This window comes from Lissotriton helveticus, chromosome 6 (genome assembly GCF_964261635.1).
Source record: "Lissotriton helveticus chromosome 6, aLisHel1.1, whole genome shotgun sequence".
NCBI classification, from domain to species: domain Eukaryota; kingdom Metazoa; phylum Chordata; class Amphibia; order Caudata; family Salamandridae; genus Lissotriton; species Lissotriton helveticus.
Window position 1 is genome coordinate 1,437,666,672 of NC_136067.1, and position 25,094 is coordinate 1,437,691,765.

At 42.8% G+C, this 25,094-nt stretch overlaps 1 protein-coding gene across 2 annotated transcripts in view; it reads right to left on the reverse strand.

Annotated features, from left to right (window-relative positions):
* PDE7B (phosphodiesterase 7B) overlaps window positions 1–23,058 on the reverse strand; it is a 1,141,924-nt gene extending 1,118,866 nt beyond the window's left edge. Inside the window, exon 1 of one of the 2 annotated variants that reach the window (XM_078649226.1) lies at window positions 22,780–23,058. In XM_078649226.1, the coding sequence (XP_078505352.1) occupies window positions 22,780–22,800 (21 nt within the window). In that variant the 5' untranslated portion in view covers window positions 22,801–23,058. The remainder of the gene's footprint in view (window positions 1–22,779) is intronic. The other variant, XM_078649227.1, reaches the window with a different exon arrangement.
* Window positions 23,059–25,094: the final 2,036 nt, after the last annotated feature.

The following is a 25,094-nucleotide window of genomic DNA, read 5'->3' on the forward strand; positions in this document are numbered from 1 at the left end:
CTGGTAATGGGTAAAAATGTCCAACGGAACCCCGCCCGGGCCAGGGGCTTTGCCGGACTTTGAGGCTGACAATGCAGCAATGACTTCTTTATGACCAAAGACTAACTGCATAGGGTACGTTTTAGAGGTGGAGAAGGTGTCCATCCTTGTTTGCTCATCATCATTTTGTGCTAATTGACCCCCAGAATTTTTTTTTGAGAAATGGGTAACCCAATTCTCAGCAGAGACAGCTACTTCATTCCTGGGTGCTAGGCTCGACTCTGAAAGAAAGGGAGATTTTATTATGCGCCAGAATGCAGAGCTATCTTTGGTTTGGCAACTCTCGTGAAGTTGTTCCCATAAGTCCCTTTTTATTTCGCGTCTACAGTTTTTAATGGCCAAATTATATTCCTTTCTAAGTTTTCTCACTACAAGAACATCCCTGGTAGGGTTACGTAGGGCCTCCTTCAGAGAAGAAAGAGCCTTACGACATTGGGTGTTAAACCAGCCTATCCCTTGAGAGGAATTAGAATTCTGTTTACAAAATAGTTCCTCTCTTATTATTTTGATTATCTCTGCAAAACTGGTCAAAATCAAATCCGCAGGGGATTGCAAGTCTAAACATATTTCCAGTAAGGGGAGTGCTCTTTTAATTACCTTAGCTGACAAAGCATTAGGATCTGCACTCGACCATTTAACCGAGTACCCATTTGGCTTAGCTATTGTCAGGGCCTGTTGGTTAAGTAAACTAGCAATCCTAGTTTGATGGCAAACGCCCTGGATCGTGATGGTAAGACTAATGGAATAATGGTCACTACTAATATCTGTCCCCGTAATGAATTTTGACAGATGAGTATGCAAATTGTTAGTAGTTAATATAAAATCAATAACACTTGATAGCCCCCTTCCATGGAAAGTAGGTGAAAATACTACAGGGGGATCAACTAGATCATTTGCAAAGCCCAAATCTAATGAAAATAGCAGTTCATTCAGGCAGTTCCCTGGAATAGAGTGAGCAAAGTGTGTTAAAGGACACCCACTTTCATCCATAACACCACATTTAGTTGAATCATAGCTTTCACACAAAGGAATATTAAAATCACCACCCCATATCAAGTTAAAAGAAGAAACAGGAAGACTAGCTCGTTGCTCCATTAAAACATGCGACAATTCGTTCAAAACATTAACAAAATCAGAGAAGGACAAATTATTATACATGTTGACCAGAAGATACGTACACCCTTTGTTAACTGTTATTTTCAAGATTTGATAATTCTCAGCTATCTTCAGTGCGGAAATTTCCTTTAACGGAAGATCAATAGATAGATAGATAATTAAGCCTCCTTTAGGTCTACCAGAGGTAGAAGGGCGAGCACTAGAATGAAACGTTTTATAGCCCTGAATGTGAATGGGAGAAATCAGCCAAGTTTCCTGCAGACAAACTACAGAATGTTCTCGAATTATTTCAAGCCAGGTGACCTGGTCGATTTTGGTGCGTAGACCTGCTATGTTCCAATAAATTATATTAAGTGTTAGCTCACCCAGTGGTAGAATGGTATCAGGGGGAGGTACTTGAGGGACTTCCGTTACAAACAGAGAATCGGGGTGGAATACTTGTGCCTAGAATTAGACAGACTATCCGCCACATGGGATTGATACATGTTCAGCACGTTGTCAGTGGTCACAATAAAAGGATTATATGAAGAGGCAACCGAAAAAGAGTCCTCAGAATGCCCAGCGCTTATGTTATTTGGAGTTATAAGAACCTTTCGAATCAGTTTGTGCTTCAGAGTTTTAACATACTCATTTGCGAGTCAATCCACCCCCTCCAGGCTAGATAAGGCCGCAAATCGATTGGAGGTGGCGATATTGAAATTTGCGGCTGGGTTACTCATCGGGTTCATTGAAGTATAATTATCAACAAGAGATCTAGGGTAAAAATAACTTAAATATTTGGTAGAGATGCCTCCCTCATAGCTGTCACTATACCAATCTCTAATAAAATTAGTAGCTCTATGATCTTTAAAATTTATAATTATGCTGTCCTCTTGAATGTCCTTGGGTCTTTGACCTAGCCAGGGTAACCTCCTAATATGTAGGATTTTACCGTCTATACTTGCAGGAAGAGGCCTATTAGTTCTAAGCCTATCTGTGACCTTGTTTTTTAGGGTCTGATAATTTTCAATTTGGCCAGGCTTCAGTATCGGAACCCGGTTAACACTATTACATAGGGCTCAGCTTCGGGCGGGAGGTTTACTTGCAAAATCTTCCCTCTGACATTTTTGATCACCGTGGGCCTCTCCCCGTGATTGTTGTCCAAGTCCTGTTTTTGAAAGTTATTTTGGTCTAATTTTCTTGGATCTTTATAAAAAGCGGGTGCTGGATTAAGGGCGTGACTAGTGGGGGGATTAACTTGAGGTATTGTCGCAGGCATAGACTTTGCCTTGGGTGGCACTCTGCACTCACTACTCTGCACTCACTACTCTGCACTCACTACTCTGCACTCACACTCTGCACTCACACTCTGCAGTCACTACTCTGCACTCACGACTCTGCACTCACGACTCTGCACTCACGACTCTGCACTCACGACTCTGCACTCACTACTCTGCACTCACTACTCTGCACTCACTACTCACACTCTGAGCAGATGCATGACTGGGTATACACACTTGTTTTTTAAAGTCCTACACTGGATAGTAGGTGCCGTTGGTTCTCGTATTTGGCATCACTGGCAGTGGCCTGAAGTAGGGCAAGCAGCAGTGGCCTCCTCAGAAATATCTTGGGCCCTGGCACTTATTATGGCACAAATTAAGCACTGCTAACAAGTGATTTTGCTTTCTAGCAACCACGTCACTGCCTCATTATTTACTGCTCTGTTTTCACTTATGTTCATGGACACATCATTGTTTTGTGCTTCCGCACCAGTGGCGCTTTCCGTTAATGTACTTGCACGCAAACCGCAACCTGTTGCATAACTTGCAGATTTCAACAAAAAACATATTGTGCCTGACCCGGCAGACTCCCGAGCAGCCTTCGAGGCACGCACCTCTGCCGAGCCGAGGCCCAGGAGGAGAGGCTGGAGTGCACACGCGCCCAGCATCATCCAGTCCTGACACTAAATGCACACGATCCAGGAATGCCAAATATAGTTCCAAGGCTTCCGAGAGCAGACAGCAAAGAATGGTGCACGTGCGCCCAGCATCTGGATTCAATTACCGCGCCCCCTGACAGCTGGTAATTGATGATTTATAGCCTTCTGCTGCTCATCTCCGAACAGAATATGCAGGAAGTGGAGAAACTCTACAGACTATGGCCTATTGCGTGCTGCCTTGTAAAAACACAGCCATGCGATGGCCAATTGACATGCAGCTGCCATAAATAACGAACAGGATTCACACGCTTCTCTGGAATGTGTAGGTTAGATTGCCGAACTCCTCTCTAAAGGACTCTGAAGCCACACCCACTTCGTGGGATGTAGGCCGAACCTTAAAAAGGAGCAAAGATGCAGCCTTTTCTGAAACCATTCAAAAGCTGAAAAGATCTTGTGCACTCCCCTTCCCTAGCAAACACATGCAGAGGCCTGTGAGTACATCTGGCAAATAAAATTGATTCTGGCTAGTTCTATACCCATATGCTCCATTAATGACCATAACTTGGGGGTGGGACACGCAATCAAATTCAGCCAATAGCTCCATAAAGGCCATAAACATCTGTCCATTCATAGCCGCTGTATATTTCGCAATTGTAAGGCTCAGATTAAGGCTATGGTCTGTTGTCTCTCTACCCCTTTGTAAGCCATACTGCGCTGATATCAAAATATTCTCTCTCTCTTAAATGTATATCAAAACGTACAAATTAACTTTTACTGATCAGCTGCCACAGTCATTAAAATGTTCAAAAGTTGTGGTTTGAAGGTTGAGCAAGAGATAAGATTTGAATACATCTATAGCAAAGTAAATGTTTATGTACTCATCAAGCAACAGTTGGTGTACAGACAATGTGTGGGCACTAGAGTCTTCACAAACTACTCTGAGCATCATGTTGGCCCAGGTTGGATCTTGGACAGATTTTAATAGTGAATTTGTTCAAAGGTAGAAATTTCAGTGCAACACAAAGCAATAAATGGATATCCCCACCCTGCTGTAATAGAGGGCTTCTTTATTTTAAGTGATTTATATTGAGAGTTTTATGGGTAAGACAAAGAATACCAAGCACTTTTTTCATCAATGACAAACAGGTCAATAACAATATTTTATCAAAGTGGCACCTTACACAATGGTGAAACCACTATATATACTTTAAGGACCCAAACCAAGGAAGAATGGAATGAAAAAGGAACGGAGAGATCCACAAATCAAGGAAGGTGATGGCAAAGGTGAGTATAAAGTATCATGCGAATTGAAAGCCCTGCATAATATAATTACATGGACAGAAATATTTTACACAGATATGCACCATAAATCACGAAAAATGACTTGAGAGGTAGTATGCTTGGCTGGGTTCTCTTCGGCACAGAATTACATTGTTTACAACACATCATGATTAGAGGGTCGGTTGAACAGACTTCAGACCATGGATTAATTTAAATTTTTATAGTCACTTAGTACCTCTCATCTCACACATGCAGTATATGGATTTTCCCAGTGCTTTTAGATCATTAGGAATGTATGCAGTCAATCAATCAACTTGGAGTTGTAGAGCGCGGCTAATCACCAGAGAGGGTATCCAGGCGCTACCAACGAAGAGGCATCCAATCTATCTTATCACTGTAATTGTTTATAGTACTTCTCATTTTTTGGGTAACTTTCTAACACAACAAGGATATTTGGTGGATAACCCAACACTCGGACAACAACTTAATCAAAGGTCATATGTTATCAATCTTCTTTATTGAATATTGGATGAAGAACATTATTTGTTATTGTATCCAAGACAGCCACAAGTCTTCTGAGCAGTCTCAGTAACAAGTGGAAAGAGTGAGAATTCCATAGAAAAACCCTACAAATATTGGTCACTATTGCTACTCCATATTCTTTGCAGTGTGCAGATTGGAAACTTTGGGCCAGAGCAGACTAAGCATGGCTTTAAGTGGGCTGGCTCTTGCCTGTGCTCAGCACCGGCAGTTCTTAAAAGTAGGTGCAGAGACCGGTCCCTATCCGGCTCTCCCTTTTGCCCTCACCATTACAAAAATAAATCTTACCTCTGCAGCAGTACCACCCTTCCTGCCTTTGATGTAAGTTCAAAGAGACTCGTTATACTTCTTTCACAGTCCCACCATTTCAGAACTGAAACATTTTCAATATGCTATACTTCGAAGGCATGGTATTTGCTTATTTATATAATGGAACTAATAACCATTGACAAAGCCAATAGTACTGGCTTGTTGTAAGTGTAATTACTTGCTATAACATATATTTGGATGGAATGACAGAAGTAGCCAAATAAACATGAGGAGATGATGGACAGAGCGCTGAAAATTTTCGGACACTCACCCCCAGTCACAGATCTGGGTTGAATCCATCATCGTTCTTTAGCTCACTTCAACACCCCAGTTCAGACACAGCTATATGCAAATCAGTCTTGACCTGTGCCTCAGGGAAACAGCCCAGCCCGAACTGCAAAGCCATGTCTTCCCTGGACAAGAAACAAGCATCCTGGGACCGGTTTCGGGCTCACAGCCCTCATCGGCGAGGCTAGCTTGAATCTAGTGACAAAGTGGGCAAGGGACCCACGTCTGGGAATACCCTGCCTACTTAGGGAGGACAAAGCAAACACAAGGAAATGATGGACAGAGCTCTGAAACTTTTCAGACACTCACCCCCAGACACAGATCTGGGTTGAATCCATCATCGTTCTTTAGCTCACTTCACCACCCCAGTTCAGACACACTAACTTCAAAGAGATTTGTTATACTTCTTTCACAGTCCCACCATTTCAGAACTGAAGCATTTTCAGTCTGCTATACTACGAAGGCATGGTTGTTGCTTATTTATCTTATGCAACTAACACCCATTGACAAAGCCAATAGTACTGGCTTTTTGTAAGTGTAATTACTTGCTATGTTATATTTCTGGATGTAATGACAGAAGTAACAAAATACCAGTGGGATGGCACACTATGCTAAGCAAAGATTTTCAGTCATGTGCTTTTAAGCCACACCCTCAGTTACATCAGCCACGCCCCTTTCAGAGACCCACCAGTTTTTTAATCCCACTTAAAGCCCTAAGACTAAAGTTAGGGACAAGGGTATTGATTAGGCTGTGGGGACCTGTAGTATACTAAAGGAACAACTATAAAAGAACCGGAGACTGGCTGTATAAGTGAAACAGGTATAATAATCGTAAACTATCCTTTTTCTAATGTCAGTAGCAAATTAAGGCTTTTTTTGGAGTTGAGGCTACTGCACTGCTTGTTGTTAACAGATAGTGGGCTTTGGAATCATGTCCCACATGTTACATTGCCATAAACCGCTGAATACGCAGATCCATCTTTTTGCAGAACAAATGAAAAAGATAGGCTAATATGTATTCTGGTAGGCTTATTCATGCATGTGTCTGTAGTACATTTTTGGCGATCATGAAATTCCCAATGTACTTCGGGAATCCTTTTGAGCATCTGCGGCGATAGTTGCAGCTTCCCAGGTGGAGTTCAATAATTCTCTGTGAAATCTATGTTACTGTAGTGCATAAACATTTACGCATGTGCAACTGTAGTAAGTGTACATTTACTCATGCCTAAATGTACCATAAAAGTGCATCTGCACTTTGAAACTTTTTTTCTCAGGGGAAAAATGTTTTCCTAGTAGGGCAACCACTTCCAATACCACGCAATCACTTCTGGGGTTGGTATTTTCCCTTTCTCATTGTGGAGCATTACTCCTGCCTTTTACAGGAGTATATCTTCGACTCTATCAATGTTTTGAGTGATCTAGCCAACAATTTGACAATACCTGCAAACTCTCAAGTAGCAGGTACTCATCTAGTTAGACAGGCATGCTCATCTAGAACATGAGTATTCGCAAACATTTTCCCAGAGGTCATAATGCTTGGTCTGTGATGTGACTGAGGGCCGCATTGATGCCAGCAGGGTGGCGGTCGATGGTTGGGGGTAGGGCAGGGGGGGTGGCGGTAAGGTGGGTGTAGGGGAAGTGAAACATATATATCTAGTGTCTGAACTGCACAATGTGAAACTAGAATCTTGGAAATGATCTCAGCTTTTCCACTTTAACAAGTTGTGTGATTCTACTCATTTGTGTTGTGTCCCTTTCCTGACATTTTCTTCATTCTCACATAGGAGGACCTCGAAATACATAACTTGAGGATGTGTACTGTACAAAACCACCTTCTGTGTTTGAATCATTAAACTATAATGTTGTTTATATATAATTGAAACCCACGCCGCCCCAAGAGAGCACATAAAAACTGACTTGCCTCTTAGTTCACTAATGGCATTGTTGTCAGGATGGAGTGAAGAATCAATGTTTTTAAATTCATGTTTGAAAGCTATTACTTAAAAACAAGACTTTGTCATACACTGATATAATCTGATGTACTAAGGTGAAACTGTCCTGCATGTGAATTGAATACACTTTTTGAATGTTTAACAGACGTTATCATACTTTTGCTGCAAGATGTCTTTAAAAATGAGGGTATTTTTAACGTTAAGTGGTGCAGGACACTATAGTTACTCCTTTCTTTAACTTAAATTAACCTTTAAATAAATCTGTCCCTGTTTTTCTAACATTATTTGTATTGTTAGTACACTCGAGTAAATAGCAGCTCGGTCCTCCTGTTGACTAGGGGCCCACATTAAAGATCATGAGGGTTGCATGCACACCCCCAGGCAGTCCTTTGAGTTTCTTTGATCTAGAATGTGCACAACTAACCCCTTTGAACAGACTTGCTCCGCAATTGCTTTGTGATTGTGTAACTATATGTATATGTAATTGATCTAAGAATGAAAATTAACATTTTACAGAAATTTGTTTATACTTACGAAAGAAACTTACTTGTGTCTGTTCACCTACTTTAGCATTATGCTCCCCAGAAACGCCCACAATCTTGCACCGTCAAGCAATACCAGAATTTAAATACCGCCGAACATCATTCCTTGAATCAGGAGAGGGATTTGATATTTGGAAAAGGGTTTATTTTGAGTGTCACGTTCACCTAAGGAGCAGCAACTGTTTCTTTAATCCAGCCCTAAAAAAAAAAAGGAGGCAAGAATGGCAGAAAGGGGTGCCATCTACAGTGCAAATGAGTCCTCTAGTAAATAAAAACGAATCCAATGGTAAGTATTACTGACTGTGGGGCAGATGTATCAAGATACTTATTTGCGATTCTCAAATAGCGATTTTTTGAGAATCGCTATTTGAGAATCGCAAATGGTATGTATAAAAAAAATCGCAATTTTTTAGCGATTTCTTGATATTCCTTAATTGCGAATTCGCAAATTGCGAATAAGCAAATTAAGAAATACTTTCCCATTTATTTCTAAAGGCCAGGAGGCCCATTGGAAGAAATGGGAAGTTATTCTCAATTTGCGATTCGCAATTTGCTAATCGCAAATTGAGAATAATTGGAAGGGTGCAATGTGGGTGCATATGGCATGTATGTGCGCCACATGGCACCTTTACAAATCCCAAAAAGTGCATTTGTAAAATAAATCGCAAATTACCACCAACTACAAGTTGGTGGTATTTTGCGATTTCTTAATTGGAATTCACACAACTTGGGTGCTTCATACATAGCATTTAAGGAATCGCAGTTTGCGATTCTTTAAATGCTGACGCAAAATTAAGGAATCGCAAATTTTGCGATTCCTTAATTTTGCGATGCGATTTCCATGATACATCGCATTTTCCGTTTTTTCGCGCAAACTCTGCTTTTTTGAGAATCACAGCGTTTGCGAGAAAAAAAACGGATGATACATCTGCCCCTGTGTTCCTTAGCTTGCGTGTGACTAATGAATCAAGTCGTCATCAACAACAGCACCACACAATTTCAAATGCAGCGTGTTTGTGCATTGAAAAAATGTTTTTGTGCGCATTCCATTACAAGTGCCCGGGCCATATCACACAAAGCGAGTCCTTGAAATACTAATTTAAGACACATAAAGTGAGCACCAAGTTAAGACACAGGGCTGATTTAAATAATGGCAGAGAGGGTACTCAGTCGCAATAGCCATAGAGTTCCCTCCTCGCCAATATAGTGGTCCGCCAGCCAAATGTAATTTCAGGTGGACCTTAAATTTGCCCAAGATGGTCTCCACCATGGCCAAACTCCTCCAATGGCCCTTGGAGTAAGGGCCGTTAGAGAAATGGCTACATGTCCGCCTGTCCATTTTAGAAAGACAAACATATACTCATTTCTTCCCCGGTTCTTACTTCCAGGTAGAACCTGGCGGATAGGATCAGTAAGAACCTTAAAATGCTCCGCCCGCCATGGGAGAAGACTCCCATGGCGAGGGGAAAATTACTTTTTTCTTCTTTTAAAAATATTCCTGTTTCAGGAAGCTACAGGCTGCATCCTTCCAACGAAGCCTGTAGCAAATAATAAGATGCACTGGCAGGAACCGCCGTGACGGTGGTTCCTGCCATTGCTTTTATAAATGATCACATGCTTGGCAGTCATTTATCAATTATGTTGGCGGCCTCTCCACCATGGGGCTGGAGTAATTCACTCTGTCCCCATGGCAGACCCAAGGCCACCCGCCAGGGTCTACATCAGTCTCAAAGTCTCTGCCACAGTTTTGGATGAACTGAAGCCTTGAATAGTTGAATAGCTGTAACTGCACTATCTTACCACCATAGACAGTGGTAAATGATAACTTTACAGAGGAACGTTAATGCCATGTGCTACTTTTGGCTTGAAATATAGCAACGTGTGTTGACATATCCAAAACAAGCAACAAAACACAACACAATAATCCACGCAAAGCAACATAACAACACAATTAAAAATGGCATATCACATCAAGATAGACAAAACACAATGCCATGCAACAAAAACACAATGCCATGCAACAAAAACTTATTACAATAAAGCAAAACAAATAAACAACACATCACCATCACAGCAATATTCCACACCGCCAATGTGCTCTTAGGTTTTATTGCATTTTACCATCTCTAGCATCATGCTTTTATAATGTGGTAGTAAATCATAATACAGTAGTAAAAGAGGTTTACAACCAGAACTGCAGTATTTCATCTCCAAGGTTGTGGGACCTGGCCCATTGTGACTGTGCTGACTGATGTCAAAAACACTAAAGCCAATGGAATAGAATTATTTGACCACCTTAGACAATGACAAATGGTTGCTTGTCAAAGGAACTTTAATAGAATGTGCTGCTTTAGACTGGAAATGTAGCATCAATTTTTGACATATCCGAAGAAAATAGAATATAACACAAAAACACGCACAGAGCAACATAACACAATTAAAATATTACAGGGCACAACACAGCAAAACAGTCGAAGCCGAATTAAACACCACAACCACAGTACAATAGTGCAGTCCAAACGCACAGAAACACAAAAACAGAAGAGAATACATCACCACTACTACAAAATGCCACACAACAAATATACAAAAATATTATTATTACGTATTACAATGTCCAGAACGCTGCTTTCATAATATGAAGGTAAAAACGTGCTTTCACAAAGCATTGCCTTAACTTATCGGAAAGGACATGAAATAGCACCAGTAAAAATGTGTTGTTTGATCTGGCCCAAAATGTCAAAAGGGCATAAGAAATTGGCCAACATTTGAATAACCTAACTGAGCACAGTAAGAGTCAACAAGCCACACCACTGACTTCTTTACTTTCTAGAACCTACCACCATTGGCTCCACCTTATCTGTATTAATCCATAACAAAACACACATGCTAAAGCACAAGTCAGAATGTGAGCTCATTTAAGAAGTCTGCCAATACTCTTAAACATAATGGAGCGCTGTCTGTGTACTGGTGGTTTGGCACCTCCGGGGACTTCATTAGGCCTCCCCAAGGCCTCGTTTACGCTCAATGTTAAAAAGCAAAGTAGAGTTGCCGGAACCCTCTGGGACCACGCAAGTAACCGAGGATGATGTCAAATTATCAGAGGAGATAATTACCTGTGTTCTGTCGCGTATGAATAAGGACAGATTCCTTATTCCAGTGCGGAAGCTCTGGGCGCTGTGGTTGTTGGCCACAGAATGATAAGTCTAAGGGGACTGACTTTGCAAAACATGGCTACCTACGACTTGTATCAGATCCGCAGTAATGCACTGTTTACTGAACATATTGTTTTCCTATGAGCTGGGTCTGAAATGCTTTCTAATTACTTATGAAGCAAGAATGGTTCAAACCATGGGATAAACAAAAGGGATCTAGGGCTATATTCGCTAATATCTAGTCGCAAGATTCTGGTCACAATTTGTGGCCGGTATTTTAGCAACCATTAAAAAATTGTAAGTGCTGATCTATCTAATAATTGGTCAGTCCTTAAAAATCCACATTTTTGTGGGTCGAAATCTGACCTACCTCATGCACATATATTTGAGGTAGATTGCCAATTATGACTCACTATGATTCAATAACTTACATAAGAGCAACTGGGCGGAGGAGCAAAGTTCAAGAGAGGTCACTACACTACTATCTTCCTGGGGTATCTAAAGATATTGGAGTAGACGCGTCATTCATTTCATAGTGACATGCAGGGGTCAGCAGGCCACCATGCCCGTGTTTGCTTTTAAATAAAGTAACAATTTTTTTAAATGCAGCTCGTTTTCCTTTAAGAAAAAATGGGAGGCATTAAAAAAAAATTAAAGTTTCACAAACTTTTTTTTTAGGTCTTACCAGGGTTCCCCCCCCCTTGGGACCCCTTTCCTTTATTGAAAAGGCTACCATGATCTTTGTGAAGTCTGTAAAATATTAATGCTTTGCAACCAGATATTGCTCTCATACCATAAGGAATCGTTTTTTGGACGGGACACCCTAAACATGGCTCTTCCAAATAACGATTTATTATGGTTTCCAAGCCTTTTGCGAAACATTAAATGGGCTCAGTACTTTTGAAAACGTTTGATTGTTTAAAAACCCTTTGATTTACTTAACTCTAAAAACCTTTGTTGTTCTGGACACTATATTCTACCACCTTCACCACCTTTCTTTCTCTTTTGTAAGCTCTCCAGAGTAGCAAGGTAATGTGACCTTGCAGCACAATGGGTAAATTTGCTCTCTTTTTTCCAGGAGTTCATCATAGATAGATCTTTGTTCATACTCTTACCGGTGTGTTCCTGTGGATGTTTGTGATCAGATCAGAGGGATGCACAAGGACGTCAACAAGAAGAAATGTCCAACTTTTTTAAGTATAGCTTTGTGAATAGAGCCTTAGTGGATAATATGTGAAACACATCGGATACTACACTTACAACCTAGATGCAGGAAATTGTAGTTTTGAGAAATGGGTATTTTAGCTACTAATACAATTGTTATTATTGTCATATTAATGTTAAATTGTTTAGTAAACTGCAAGGTCTTTCAATAACCGAAGTTTGACTCTAATAGCAGAGTTAGTTCAAAAACATATCATGCAGGGAATTGTCCACATATATAATAACTTAGGGAAGCCAACTCCAATTTACCACCTGTACATTAACCCATATTCATTAGAAAAAATGCTTCATTTGCATGGCACAACGAGTTAGTGGGAGCTATAACAGACAGTAGCATCTAGAAATTCCAAAGGTAGAAAGGGTTAGGAATGCGCTTTACACACACATTTGGGATTTCACAAATGTATGAATTAAAATATCACTAAAACATAACAGAAACACATGTGGAATATTTCAAAAATATGTTTATTTGTATATTCCACTTCGATTTTGATGATCTTTGCCAAAAATGTGAGATCTGCCCAGAAATGTTACAAACTCACAACTACCGCTGAAGCTCCAATGACTCTAACTTTGCCGAAAAACATATCTGCGGCCATCACAAAATGCCCTAAAGTGCAGAGCATGCAACATTTTGTGAAAACCTTTATCACTTGTGGCCACTTTTCCAGAGATAGAAGTAGTGGCTGAACTGCTAAGACAGCTTCAACTAATCTTTTCTTATATTAGCTGGGCACCCTCAGTTAAGATGTCATGTGTATTTACTGCAGGATATCTCACACCATGTAACCTGGGCTCTGGTTGAGTTGCTTCTCTCTGCATACTGTTCCTCATTCACTCGCCTACTGGTTCCTATCTTTACTTTCCATTTTACCACTTCCCATCATTATTTGTATTTTCTTTTGGCTGGGTGCTGTATGTTATGCTGACTAGACTTGATGCCATTCACTTTAGTTTGGATATGTGTTCAGGATTATTCTTCGTCATCCTTCCTCCCCGTTTATTCTGTATAAGCATTAGGCCTTTCAATATGCACCTTTTTGTATTCTGTTGTTGTTTATCCATCTTTTGTACTCTTGCTCTTTTTTTGAAAACTGTCAATAAAATCTGTTTAAATCCAAAAGATGTCATGTGTGGCCCATCTTGCTCACATTTATTATCTGATGAGGGTGCGGTCATTTGTGGTGCTTGCGGGTGAGTCAAGGTGATGGCTCAGTTTCTCTAGTCTTGACTTCCTGCTGCTGTTCACGGATCAATTCTAAGGTACATATCTCCTTCCACAATCTAAAATGGTGTAAATAGTCCCATGGAGTGCCTAAAGTGCGGTGGAGGATTGCTTTTTCTAGGCGCCCCGCTCTACCATCATGAACCTTCCTTCTGCCCAACACGACTTTTCCTCTTATACTATAATTAATCCTCCTTGCCTTATGATGCCTTTTTTAAATTCAATATCCACTTCTTTACGAATACACGCTCCATGGTCCACCATTAGGCCCCATGGTCGCCCATTAGGGGACGCTATCCTTGGGCAGCTGCTCCTCCCGACTTGTCCTCTGGTAGCCCTTGCACTGCTTTTGCTACTTGTGTCTGTCTCGAGGGTCATGAAAAAAAAGTATACAAAAAAATTGATGGATGGAATGCATGAATTAATCTCAGCCACAGGTAACGGCTTCTCCATAGTTACGGGTTCATCAGCTGGGTACAGCTTGGTTCCAGTGACACAGTATGCACAGGACCCACGTCTGGGTATACCCGATCCACTTAAGGCAACAAACTAAAGAGTACAAAAAGTGATGGATGGAATGCATGAATTAATCTCAGCCACAGGTAACGGCTTCTCCATAGTTACGGGTTCATCAGCTGGGTACAGCTTGGTTCCAGTGACACAGTATGCAGAGGACCCACGTCTGGGTATACCCGATCCACTTAAGGCAACAAACTAAAGTATACTAAAAGAGATGAGTGGAATGCTTGAATTATTCTCAGCCACTGGCAATTACTCGGGCCGCAACCCAATTCATCATTAGTTTGCACACCATGTCACCTCAGTTTGGACCCAGGTAAATGTAAATCAGTCTTAACTCTGCACCAATTGGAACAGTCCAGGGTCAAGACTGATTTGCATATTGCTAGGTTGCATGAAGTAGAATGTGGATCGGTTTGGAGATGGGAGTGTGTTTGTTGCTATGGTTAAGTAGGTACTTTCAGGTTATGAGTACCTGCACTTTATTTACAGAGGGTGCTTACCTGTACTCCTCAGCAGAGGTGCAAGACATTTAATTGGCCAGTACCGGCACTTCTCAGACGCAAGTACATATTATAATACTCGGGGCCAGATGTAGGTAAATACCATTTACCGATTCAAAAATACCGAATTTTACCGATTCGGTATTTTAGGATGGGTAAATGGTATGTAGGTATTAATTCGGTAATTTTTACCGAATCTGTAAAATTGTGTAAATACCGATTCGGTAAATACCGAATCGATAAGGGTGGAAGACCTACAAGGGTGGCAGGGTGTCACATTGACACCCTGTTGCACCCCTGAATAGTGCATGGGTGCACATGTGGCACACATACATGTCCTAAGGGCATGTATGTCTGCCACATGGCACTGTTAAAAAAGCACAAAATTGCTTTTTGAAAGGTTTTCGTTATTTACCACCAACTTGTAGTTGGTGGTAAATAACGAATCCTTACAGGTGAAAAGCACTCACTTGAGTGCTTCCTACATTTCAGATTCGGTAATTTATCGAATCGGTATTTAAGGATTCGGTAATTTACCGAATTCTTAAATACCGATTCGGTAAATTACCGAATCTGAAATGTAGCCACCTACATCCCAAATGCCTAATACCGATCGGTAACGGCCGAAATTCGGTCATTTCGGCCGTTACCGACGGGTATTAGGGTTCCTACATCTGGTCCTCAGATTTTTCCATATCAACCACTGGTAAGTTGGTTAGAATGCAATTCAAGTTAAGAGAATTACAGTTGTTTAAGCACAGAGCAACTCTGACTGCGGCTCATAAAAAAGAAGTTGGGACCCTGTATTATTTTTTTTTTTACCTATTAAGCACTGATGGGTGAACCTGCAGGAGACAGTGTCGAAAACACCGCAGACATTTCCCTAGGAAGCTAGAAAATAAATCAGCAGGCCAAAGTCAACGTCGATTAAGGAGGAAGTAACATCCCTTCCGTTAGGAAGTCACCGCATCCTTTTCCGTGTCTGACTGACACGTTGCGCTTTATTTTTCACACACAAATTGAATATGTTTCTGTTTTCACACTTTTGTGATGTTTATGGGCATTTCTTGCCCGGAGACAAGTCTTACTGCGACACATAAACTGCAAACAAGGATCTACTGCGCAACAAGCCGAAGTTAAAAAATTGGGAAATTCCATTCCTTTCTGTTTTTTTCATGGATTGCTCTTCGAAGACTAGTAAAAGCAACCTGTTGATTGGTGCATATTGGCATAGAGGCCCGGGAGGAAAAAGCAGATGTGTTCGGACTGAGGAAAGAAAATAGGACCAGGCACCAAAATAAAAGTGCCCCCCATTATCTAATTAGAAAGCTAAACACGTGGCCCATGTTTGCTAACTGGGGCATTTCTGAATCTGTAAAGACACCTGTTTAAGTGTTCTGCAAAGTGCAAAAGACTGCATGGATTAGAACTTGCTGCAGGCAATGTTTGTTAAAATATCAGGAAAATCAACAGTAAAAATCAACACATCAGACCATAAAACAGTCCCTCTAACAGCCAAAAATCGGGCCACACACTGACCTGTCAGATCGACCCTATAGGCCTGTCCGACAATGAATACAGACAGCATGGGTGTCATTTGCCCCAAAATGTCAAGGATCAAAAGTGAAATCAGCCAGTCTTTGACCCCCGCTGACTTCAGAGGGGAAGAGTGTTGTACCAATCTTAGTTCCTCAACAGCTACTTATTTGTTGTTGCTACGGAGTTATGTCGAGGACAGAAGAGAAAAGTAGAGAAAGTAAACAAGCATTGGCAAACACAAGAAGTCTGGTGTTGGCTGCCAAACTCTTGGTTTTGTCAATCCTTCTTCTGCTTTGTCAAGATGTTTGCAAAACTTTACTGTAGGAGAAGCTGCTTGGCTCTCAGCAATTTAAAACAAACCTAAAAGAAAAAAAATGTTTGGTCTCAAAAGAACACTCTGCCGTAGTACTTCTGAGCTGGGGTGACTAGATTTTGAAATTTAAAAAAACACAAAAATAGAAGTAGGTCTACAGTTTTACATCATCAAAGGGTCACAGAATGAAAGTGCTCGGTAACACAGAAACACAGACTACGAGGTACTATAAAATGCTATTTTTAAGCCTAGCATCTTACCTTTTATTAAATTGCTGTCTGATAGGAGCTGCTAACTTGTCCTGCTTTAAAACACATAAAACCATAAAACATGTCTTCAACTGTTTCAAATCACCCTCTTTGAAAATCGGGGCTTGATCTAAATTTGATAAAATCTGGCAGGACAGCTGGTGAAAACCAGTGGCGGCTCCGCCGCTAAGGCGGAGGAGCGTCGCCCGACAAGAAAAATAAAATGATAATAACAATGTTATTATCATTTTATTTTTCACTATTGTCGTGCGCTTTATATGTGCGGGTGGGGTGGGCAGTGCCAGCCGCAGAGCAGGGGGAGGAGTGAAGGGAAGCTCTAAAGTGTACATGACTGTTTGGCCAGACGTTTTACACCAGCAAAACAGCTATGCGCACTTTGTACGTTCCTCATCAGGCTGCTTTACACAGCCTGGTGAGGAACATGCCAAGGCTTCCATTCCCCATCTGAGCACCAAACCAAGGAGCTCTGACCAATCACAACGCTGCTTTGCAGCGTTGTGATTGGCTTATGGGAGGGAACCCGGGTGCTTCCTGTTCCTACGTGCGTCTGTCATGGGCCTGGATGAAGATGACGCAGGAGAGCTGCCTTGAAGGTAAGTGTTTTTTTCTTTATTTCCCCCTTTTCTTTTTTCTAACACCCCCATCTCCCACCTGCCTCACCACTAATCCTCGGTAGCAGCCGCTACTGGTGAAAACCCGATACTGTCCTGGAAATCGGGGATGTCTGGTCCCCCTATCCCTAGCACTTAAGGGGTTTACTTTGTATGCATAGGTGCTGCTTCCAAAAGGGCAGAATGCTGTCGCTCACAGTGAAATTGTCAGGGGTTGAAGTGAGCTGACCAAGTGCCCCAAGCTGTATGCTGTGGTAGAGTAGTACTAATGTGAATGACACAATAACAAACCAATTGGTAAAGCAGGCTGGCTGAAAGCCTCTTTTTTTTTTTTTTTTTAAATAAGTATGTTATACACATAATTTTAGTAAAATCAAAAGATGTTGGATAACACCAGACCTAAAGAGTCTCACAGAGTCCTGGTTACATGATATACCTGCTAGTGTCTTCATGACCCCTGAATCCAGAGGCAGAGAGGGCAATGCCACTCGGATCTGAGGGCTACCCTGGCTACACTCGACTGGCATGTAAGCTATGTCAATTGCAATGGAATGCCAACTTTGTAGTGTCACTTTCCAATCTTATACTTACATTTCTAAAAGTAGAGCTTTGTGACAGCCTACTGTTGGGTTTCTAAAAAAGGAAAGACAGAAGTGGTGATGAACACTGCTCTTCCTACAGACTGAGAAGTGCTAGTGCTCTCCCCATTAGAAGTAAAGCCCACCTACAGGGAGTGCTGGACCTCTCCAGTGAATGTACGGAGCAGCTGATGAGAAGTGTCTCTACTGTTTCTAGTTTTGCGCAATGCCTTCCGCTGAAAGACGTGCGTTTCTGCCCACTTGTAAGGATGCTTGCACACTGAATGTATTCCACCACTGCAGGGAAGCTTGGGCGCAGTCCTCTTATTGTTCTGTACCCATGCTAAGAAACGTGCCCTCGCAAAGAATTTATTGCACCCCTGCCAACTAGTACAGTCCATTGCACTGAGAAGTGAGGCACCCTATTGTTGAAAGTTTTGCACCACTCCTGAAAAGTGTGGGCTTTCCCCCACTTAAAGTACTTCACCCCTACTGAGAAGTGTGGACCCCCCCCCCCCCCCCGCCACATTGAGTAACATGCAACCTTGCTTAGAAGTGTTGGTGCACGTGCTCACGTGCTCACTTTCAGTCTAGAGAAAACAAGAACAGTTCTCTTTAACCAGTCTTACATCTCTACAAACACCAATAATACATGTTGTAGAATGTTTATTTGTTTGTTATGTTTGGCTCTCATACATAGCCTCTATCGTTTACATCAGTTTCTGAACCTGATAACTCAGCGATATCACGTAGCAAGAGTTGATAACAAAACACATTGCTCACAGTAGCTAGAGCATAGAGGCTTTCGAGGGCAGGCTGACTGCACTCTCTGAGAGCCAGTCAGCGCACCTGTACTTTCTGCTATGACTGGAAGCAGAAAGCACAGCTGCAGGAGGGGGAAGGAAAGCAAGGAAGGTGGTGAGGGTTGGTTAGGGGTAACCCTGGGCGTAGTTTGCCAAGTAGCGCTATGCGTAGCTTCGCGAAGTACACTTCGCACTACGCGAGCTACGCGTAGTGCGCTTTTTGCACAGTGCAACCTGTCTTTTACTGCCGCTCGAGTCGATTTTTACTCAAGCGGCAGCTTTCTCAACACGGTCTGATAGTTTCTCATGGCGAGCGGTCGCGAGCATACGCGACCACTCACAATGAGAAACCTGACCTCACTGCGTTGAGAATCTCGCCGGGAGGTTTATTTTCCACGCTCGCGATCGGCAACTTGATGTTGCTGATCGCAAACGAGGAAAAAGTCTCGCTAGGATGTCATTTGGCTTGCTCGCGGTCGCCAACTTGACGTTGAAGACCGCGAGCAAGCAAAAAATGATCGCTGCACTACGCGTGTTTGCACTGTGCTACGTACAATTTGCGTAGTGCGAAATAGTGCAAACTTCGCTAACTACGCAAGCGTAGTGCTTTGCCCAGGGTTAGTTAGGGGTGGCAGGTCAGGTACCTATTTTTCAAATTTAGGTTAGGGTGGAGAAGCCAGGCTATGTATGGCTCCCCTATTACTTCTCTGCACCTACACAGCAGTTGAAAGCAGGGGAAGATGATTTTGGGGGCCATACCGTAACATAAAATTATAAAAGTTGCACCTAGTCCAGAAATACTCGGATACATATTTTTTTTTCCTGGCTGATAAACTATCAGATGTTTCCTTCATTGTTACCCTTCTCCAAATAAGTTAATTCCACAGCTAAAGAGCTGTTTTTCTTTTGATAAATGCAAATCTACCTTTGTTGCTGACTTTTATGAATCTGGCCAAAAGTTTTGTAAATCATGATGCAACTGACACTGGCTCTCAAATTGTATCCAACGTGTTAATTTGTGTTCAATATTAGTCTGTATTATTTTGTGTACAACTTGTGACATTACATGTACAATGGGGTGGTCTGACTTCCCTTGGTGCCTTGGTCGTGCTTTCTAAAACCTCAAAAAAATAAAAAATGAAAAACAAATAGAAAACGTATTGCTTACTGTAAATATTATTGTAACAGGGTTGCTGGCATAGCTTCTTTTTGCAGTTGCTCGTTCTGATATTGGGGTATTACATACAGTATATTACACAATAATATTGCATAATAGCTCTGCTTCGATTACAGTACAGGATAAAAGCAAACCCTTCACAAGCTCTGGCTTTCAAACTAATCCAACAAATATACGTCAGCAGAAGATGTTTACAAAATACTAAAAGTAACCCGCCTTCAACCTTCAGTATCCCAGGTGTGTGCGTACTTTAGCCATTATGCAGACATAGATTCAGAATGATTTAATGTGTTTTTATTAGCCCTCTATATGACATTCTGCCATCTATAAACACTGTACTAACACGTACTACCCTCAACCAGTATTATGGTTGTCAATGTAATGACCTTGGAGGCATGGAAGGGTGAATTGACCGTGCCACAAGGATTTGAACTTGTAACCTGCAGATCACAGCAGATGTCAGCAGTGAGTGTTTAACTCACATGAGTTAATTTGGTGTTGTAGCCCACTGCAGCGGACTAGGTCGATTGTTAAAGGCCCTGAACCTAAGTTATAGGTCCGAGCCACAGGATAGGCCCTATAACAAGGGCGGCCCTTTACCAACAGGTGCAGTGTGGAGCAAAACAGGTACAATGCTATTAGAAAATTACGCCCACTGGGGGGTAGAAAGTTTTAAAATAAGCACATGGATGTTATTTCGAGATCCCCAGGGGTTGGAGCTAAAACCGCTGGTTCGCCCCTTGTGACCCCTTGCACTGCCTTTGCAACCCCTGGCCTTAGAGGTGGGAAATTATAGTGCCAGGTAAACAGTGGCAACTCATCCTTATGGACAACGGCTCGGCCTCCACTCTCATTGTTTTCCATCAAATTTCTTATTACACTAATAGTGAATAATATTACATCAGTCATTGTTTGTGTAATAAAACCTGGAGAACAATTACCTGGAATTTGACCTTACATGGAAGCTGGGGTAAGTAAAAAAAAATGCTCTGGAAGGTATATGTGTGTGTGCTGTGGGTGAGAGTGCGTTTACGTGAAAGAGAGTGTGTGCAAGTGTGAATGTGTGTATGTCTAAGCAAGGGTGTGTGAGTGAAAGTGAAGATCAAAGGGTGTCCAATGTCACTTCTGCTACCCCTGCCATTTTGTTGGATAGACGTCCAGGAATGAGCAGAGTGGAAAAGAAAGACAAGCATTGAACTGTTGGAGAAGAAGGCTTGTACCAGCCATTAATGGCCCTATGTCACTTTGGTGTCTTCAATGGAATTCTCAACATTACATAGTTCTAATAGCAAATATATACTTCCAGAGAAAACAAGGTCGTCCATTTCTTTGCCTACTCCTGCCTTTGCTTTAGACTGCGGTCAAACCATGTCACTCTCAGGTATGTTTCCAATCTGTTTATGAAGCGACCCATCAAATTTGCTAATATTTAAACGAAAAACAGGCAGGTCTTTCACGGCTTGCACATTCCTCAGGACGGCCACAGATCGCTTTTGGGCCACATATTACGTACAGTCAGAGATGTAAAGAAAGTTGCCCCTCTCCAAAAACCTCTGACCAGACTTTCCCCAACTTTCCTAGAGGCACGCGCCTGGTGACAGTCGAGCTTGTGGCGCGTGCTCTGGTAAGTAAATAACAGGATGGCTCACCTTCCTGTAGAGCACGCTAGGCTGGCGGAGCGAGCCTACAACGTCAACGAGGCGAGGACCCTGCTATGGGTGCCTCACGCTCACAGTAGAAGAGGCGGACTGGCTACACGTGCACTTCCACTACACACACACACAGCGCTTGCTTTTTCACTACACGCGAAGCGCTAGTTTTCTGTTCGCCCCAGCGGGAGGACACTAGCTGTTTCTAAACGCTGGAAGTTGTGGGACCGACCATCTATTGCCAGACCTTCCGCTACACCTGACATTGAAAAGTCGTGGAAAGCTGTCCTCCTCGTGAGAGGTCTGACCAGGACGGGCGACAGAGAATTATCGCCTTCCTCGCCAGAATCCACTGGCAATGGAAGCATCCTAGAGCTGCGGGGGTGAATGCGAAGATCGTTACAGCCTTTTATTTTGTGAGGTAATTTTGTTGTATAATACCTACCTACCCATAAGAGTTTTCTATATCTGAGTTATATCCGGACACAACTTTCACTATATGGGACTGGGAAGGGGGTGAAACAACTATGACTTATTCATGTACAGTATTAACATTTCACTGGCGCCCCTTGTAACAAGTTCGCGATTTACTGCAAGTTTACATTTTTTCTTTCTGAAGCGTATTTCCTGATCACAAAGTAGACCTTTTCGTGCGTAGAATGTATTAAATCTGCCTTGTAATGAGCTGCGATTTAATCAAACCGATTCCCAAGACTATATTTTTTCCATTTTTGATTACAGTCAGGTCTAGCCAATGTGTGTATTGTTTATTACAATGTAATATAATTCTTTCATGGGCATAGCTCAAACGTTTACCGCAATAAGGATGATGTTTGCCGTTTAATATTTTACATCCTCGAGTCACAACTACTGCAATCATCCTCATCCACGTCTCAAACGTTCCCTATCACCACTGGGTTCTGTTCATATGTATAAAGCCCTCGCTCCCGGCACGGCGTGCTTCCAGATGTCTGCCGAATACAGTACGGACACAACACGGTGCGGATCGAGACATGAAAGCGGGCAGGCAGCTGGAAACCTGGTTGCTGTAGTAACAACACGCAGACACATTATCATCGCTGGGGCAGCCCGGCAATCGGGATTCTACAGCAGGTCAGCTGCAGCGGAATCTGCGAGCGAACCCTGTGGCCACCTACGCAACTTTTACATAACATTAAAAAAATACACAAGCGCGGGAAATGAGAGGTTGCACTTTTCAGGGCACGTACCTCAACCATTAAACAAGACATTTAACCATAGTGGCATCAGCTCGGTGTCCTCGGAATGCCGCGAAATCTCCGAGCGGGGCTGGCCGGCTCATCAAGGACTGCAGGGTCCATCCACTGCATCCAGGTCCGGGGGTGGCGGGGACGGGTCAAGGAGTGTTGGAAACATAAAGTCAGTGTAAAGGAGGGCAGAGGTGTGCGCAGAAGGCGGGCTCCCGCAGCCTCCTCTGCAGGGATGGGGTCTGCTAGCAGGCGGCGCTGCTGATGCTGCAGGAGACCGGAGCTGCGGTGGCTGCTGTTGCTGCTGCGGCTCGGCTGACAGGCAGCCCCTGCAGCCGGCAGGGGGCGGCCGCCCAGTCCCCTCCTCTGGCTCCGCCCCGTTCTCACAGTGACGCCAGAGCAGCAGCGCGCGCCCTGCGGATCTGAGGAGCGGGGACTTGGGAAGCAACGGTCGCTGCTGTCTGTGCGCCCCGGGGAGCGACGGAGTGAGGAAGCAGGCGTTACCGGGACGTAGTTTTGATTCAGAGGAAAACATGCAGAAGAGGGTGATATAAAGAGGAAGAGAGGAGAACAGCGACAAAGGGAGAAAGCTGGAATGAAAACAACCTGCAAGAGTATGATAAACAGCGGAGCTTTAAGTGGGCCGGATCCTTCGGATGCTCAGCACTGGCAGTTCTGATAAGCAGGTGCTTAGGCTCTCCATTTTTGCTCTCATGCTCGGGGTGATTTTTTTTTACTCTGCAGCAGTACCACCCTTCACTGCCTTTGATGTAACTTCGAAGAGACTGGTTATAGTTCTTTAGTAGTCTCATCATTTCAGAACTGAAGCATTTTCATTATTATACACAACAAAGCCATAGTTGTTGCTTATTTAGCTTATGCAACTAACAACCATTGACAAAGCCAATAGTCCTGGTTTGTTGTAGGCGTAATGTTACTTGTTGTATTACATATCTGGGTGCAATGACGGAAGCAGCAAAATACTAGGCAGGCGGCACACTATGCTACGCACAGATTTTTAGCTTACTTGTTTTTAAGACACACCCATAAGTACATCAGCCATGCCCCTTTGAGAGACCCCCAGTTTTTACATCCCACTTAAAGCCACGATAAACATGCTGGAAATGCAGGGTGGTGGAAACTGGCTGGGTCCGTCAATTTGCCCCAATGTCATAAGTCAAAATGATGGGCTGTCCCTGCAGAATGGTATGAAGGGCTCTTGGGACTCCCATATCCAGTGCTTTAAATGGGATTGTACTGTCAGGTACTGAGTTCCTGCATATTATAATGAATACATCACGCAGGATAGGTTAAACACAGGTTTATTCGTACAAGGAGCAAACAGGCACAACTAGGTACAGCCTCCAACAATTCACGTCTCCTTCACTCAACCATTGTGAGAAGTTAGCCTGGCATATGATGTCTACTATTCTATTTATTTATTTATAGTTTTTTATTTATTTAAATAATTTTTTATAGCACTGGCTAGACCCGAAGGTATCAGAGCGCTTTACATGAGAATCAACAATGTAACAGAAAAAGTTAAACAATTACACAATACATCAAAAAATAGGCAATACAATTAGGAGAGGAGAGAAAGGAGAGAGAAAAGTGGTGGATGGGGAGGTGAGAAAGGGAGGCTAAGGAAAGAGACAACAAGGAGAGACAAAAGGAAGTCTGTCTAAAGACCAAGGAGGGAATCCACGGCCCATCTCCCCTATAGCTAAACCAGGTAGCTCCATCGGGTATCAGACATAATAGATTAGTCTCAGTACATTTGAGAGAGGAGAGAGGGAGAGACATAAATAGAGGTAGGGTGAGGAAGGAGACGACAGGAGAGACGAAAGGAAGTTCAACAATGTGGTTCAACAGTATAACAGAAAAAGATCAACAATTACACATTACATCACATAATCAGCAATACATTAAGAGAGGAGAGAAAGGGGAGAGAAAAGTAGTGGGGGGTAGGGGTGGTGAGAAAGTGAGGATAAGGGAGGAGGCAACCATAGAGACCAAAGGAAGTCTGTCTAAAGACCGACTGGGTAGGTGATGGCCAAGGAGGGAATCCACGGCCCATCTCCCCTTTATCTAAACCAGGTAGCTCCATCAGGCATCAGACAAAAATAGCTCGGTCTCAAGTGGCGAGGGAAGAGGTTCACAGAAAAACAGGGTGGGGACAAAGGGCAAGGGCAGATGGGGGCAGAGGACAGAAGCTGGAAAGGGTGGGAGCGGAGGGGGGTGAGGGTTGGGGGAGCGGAGAGGGGGAAGGGAGAGGGGGAAGATAAGATCAGGAGAGACGCGGGAGCGTTTGCCCGAAG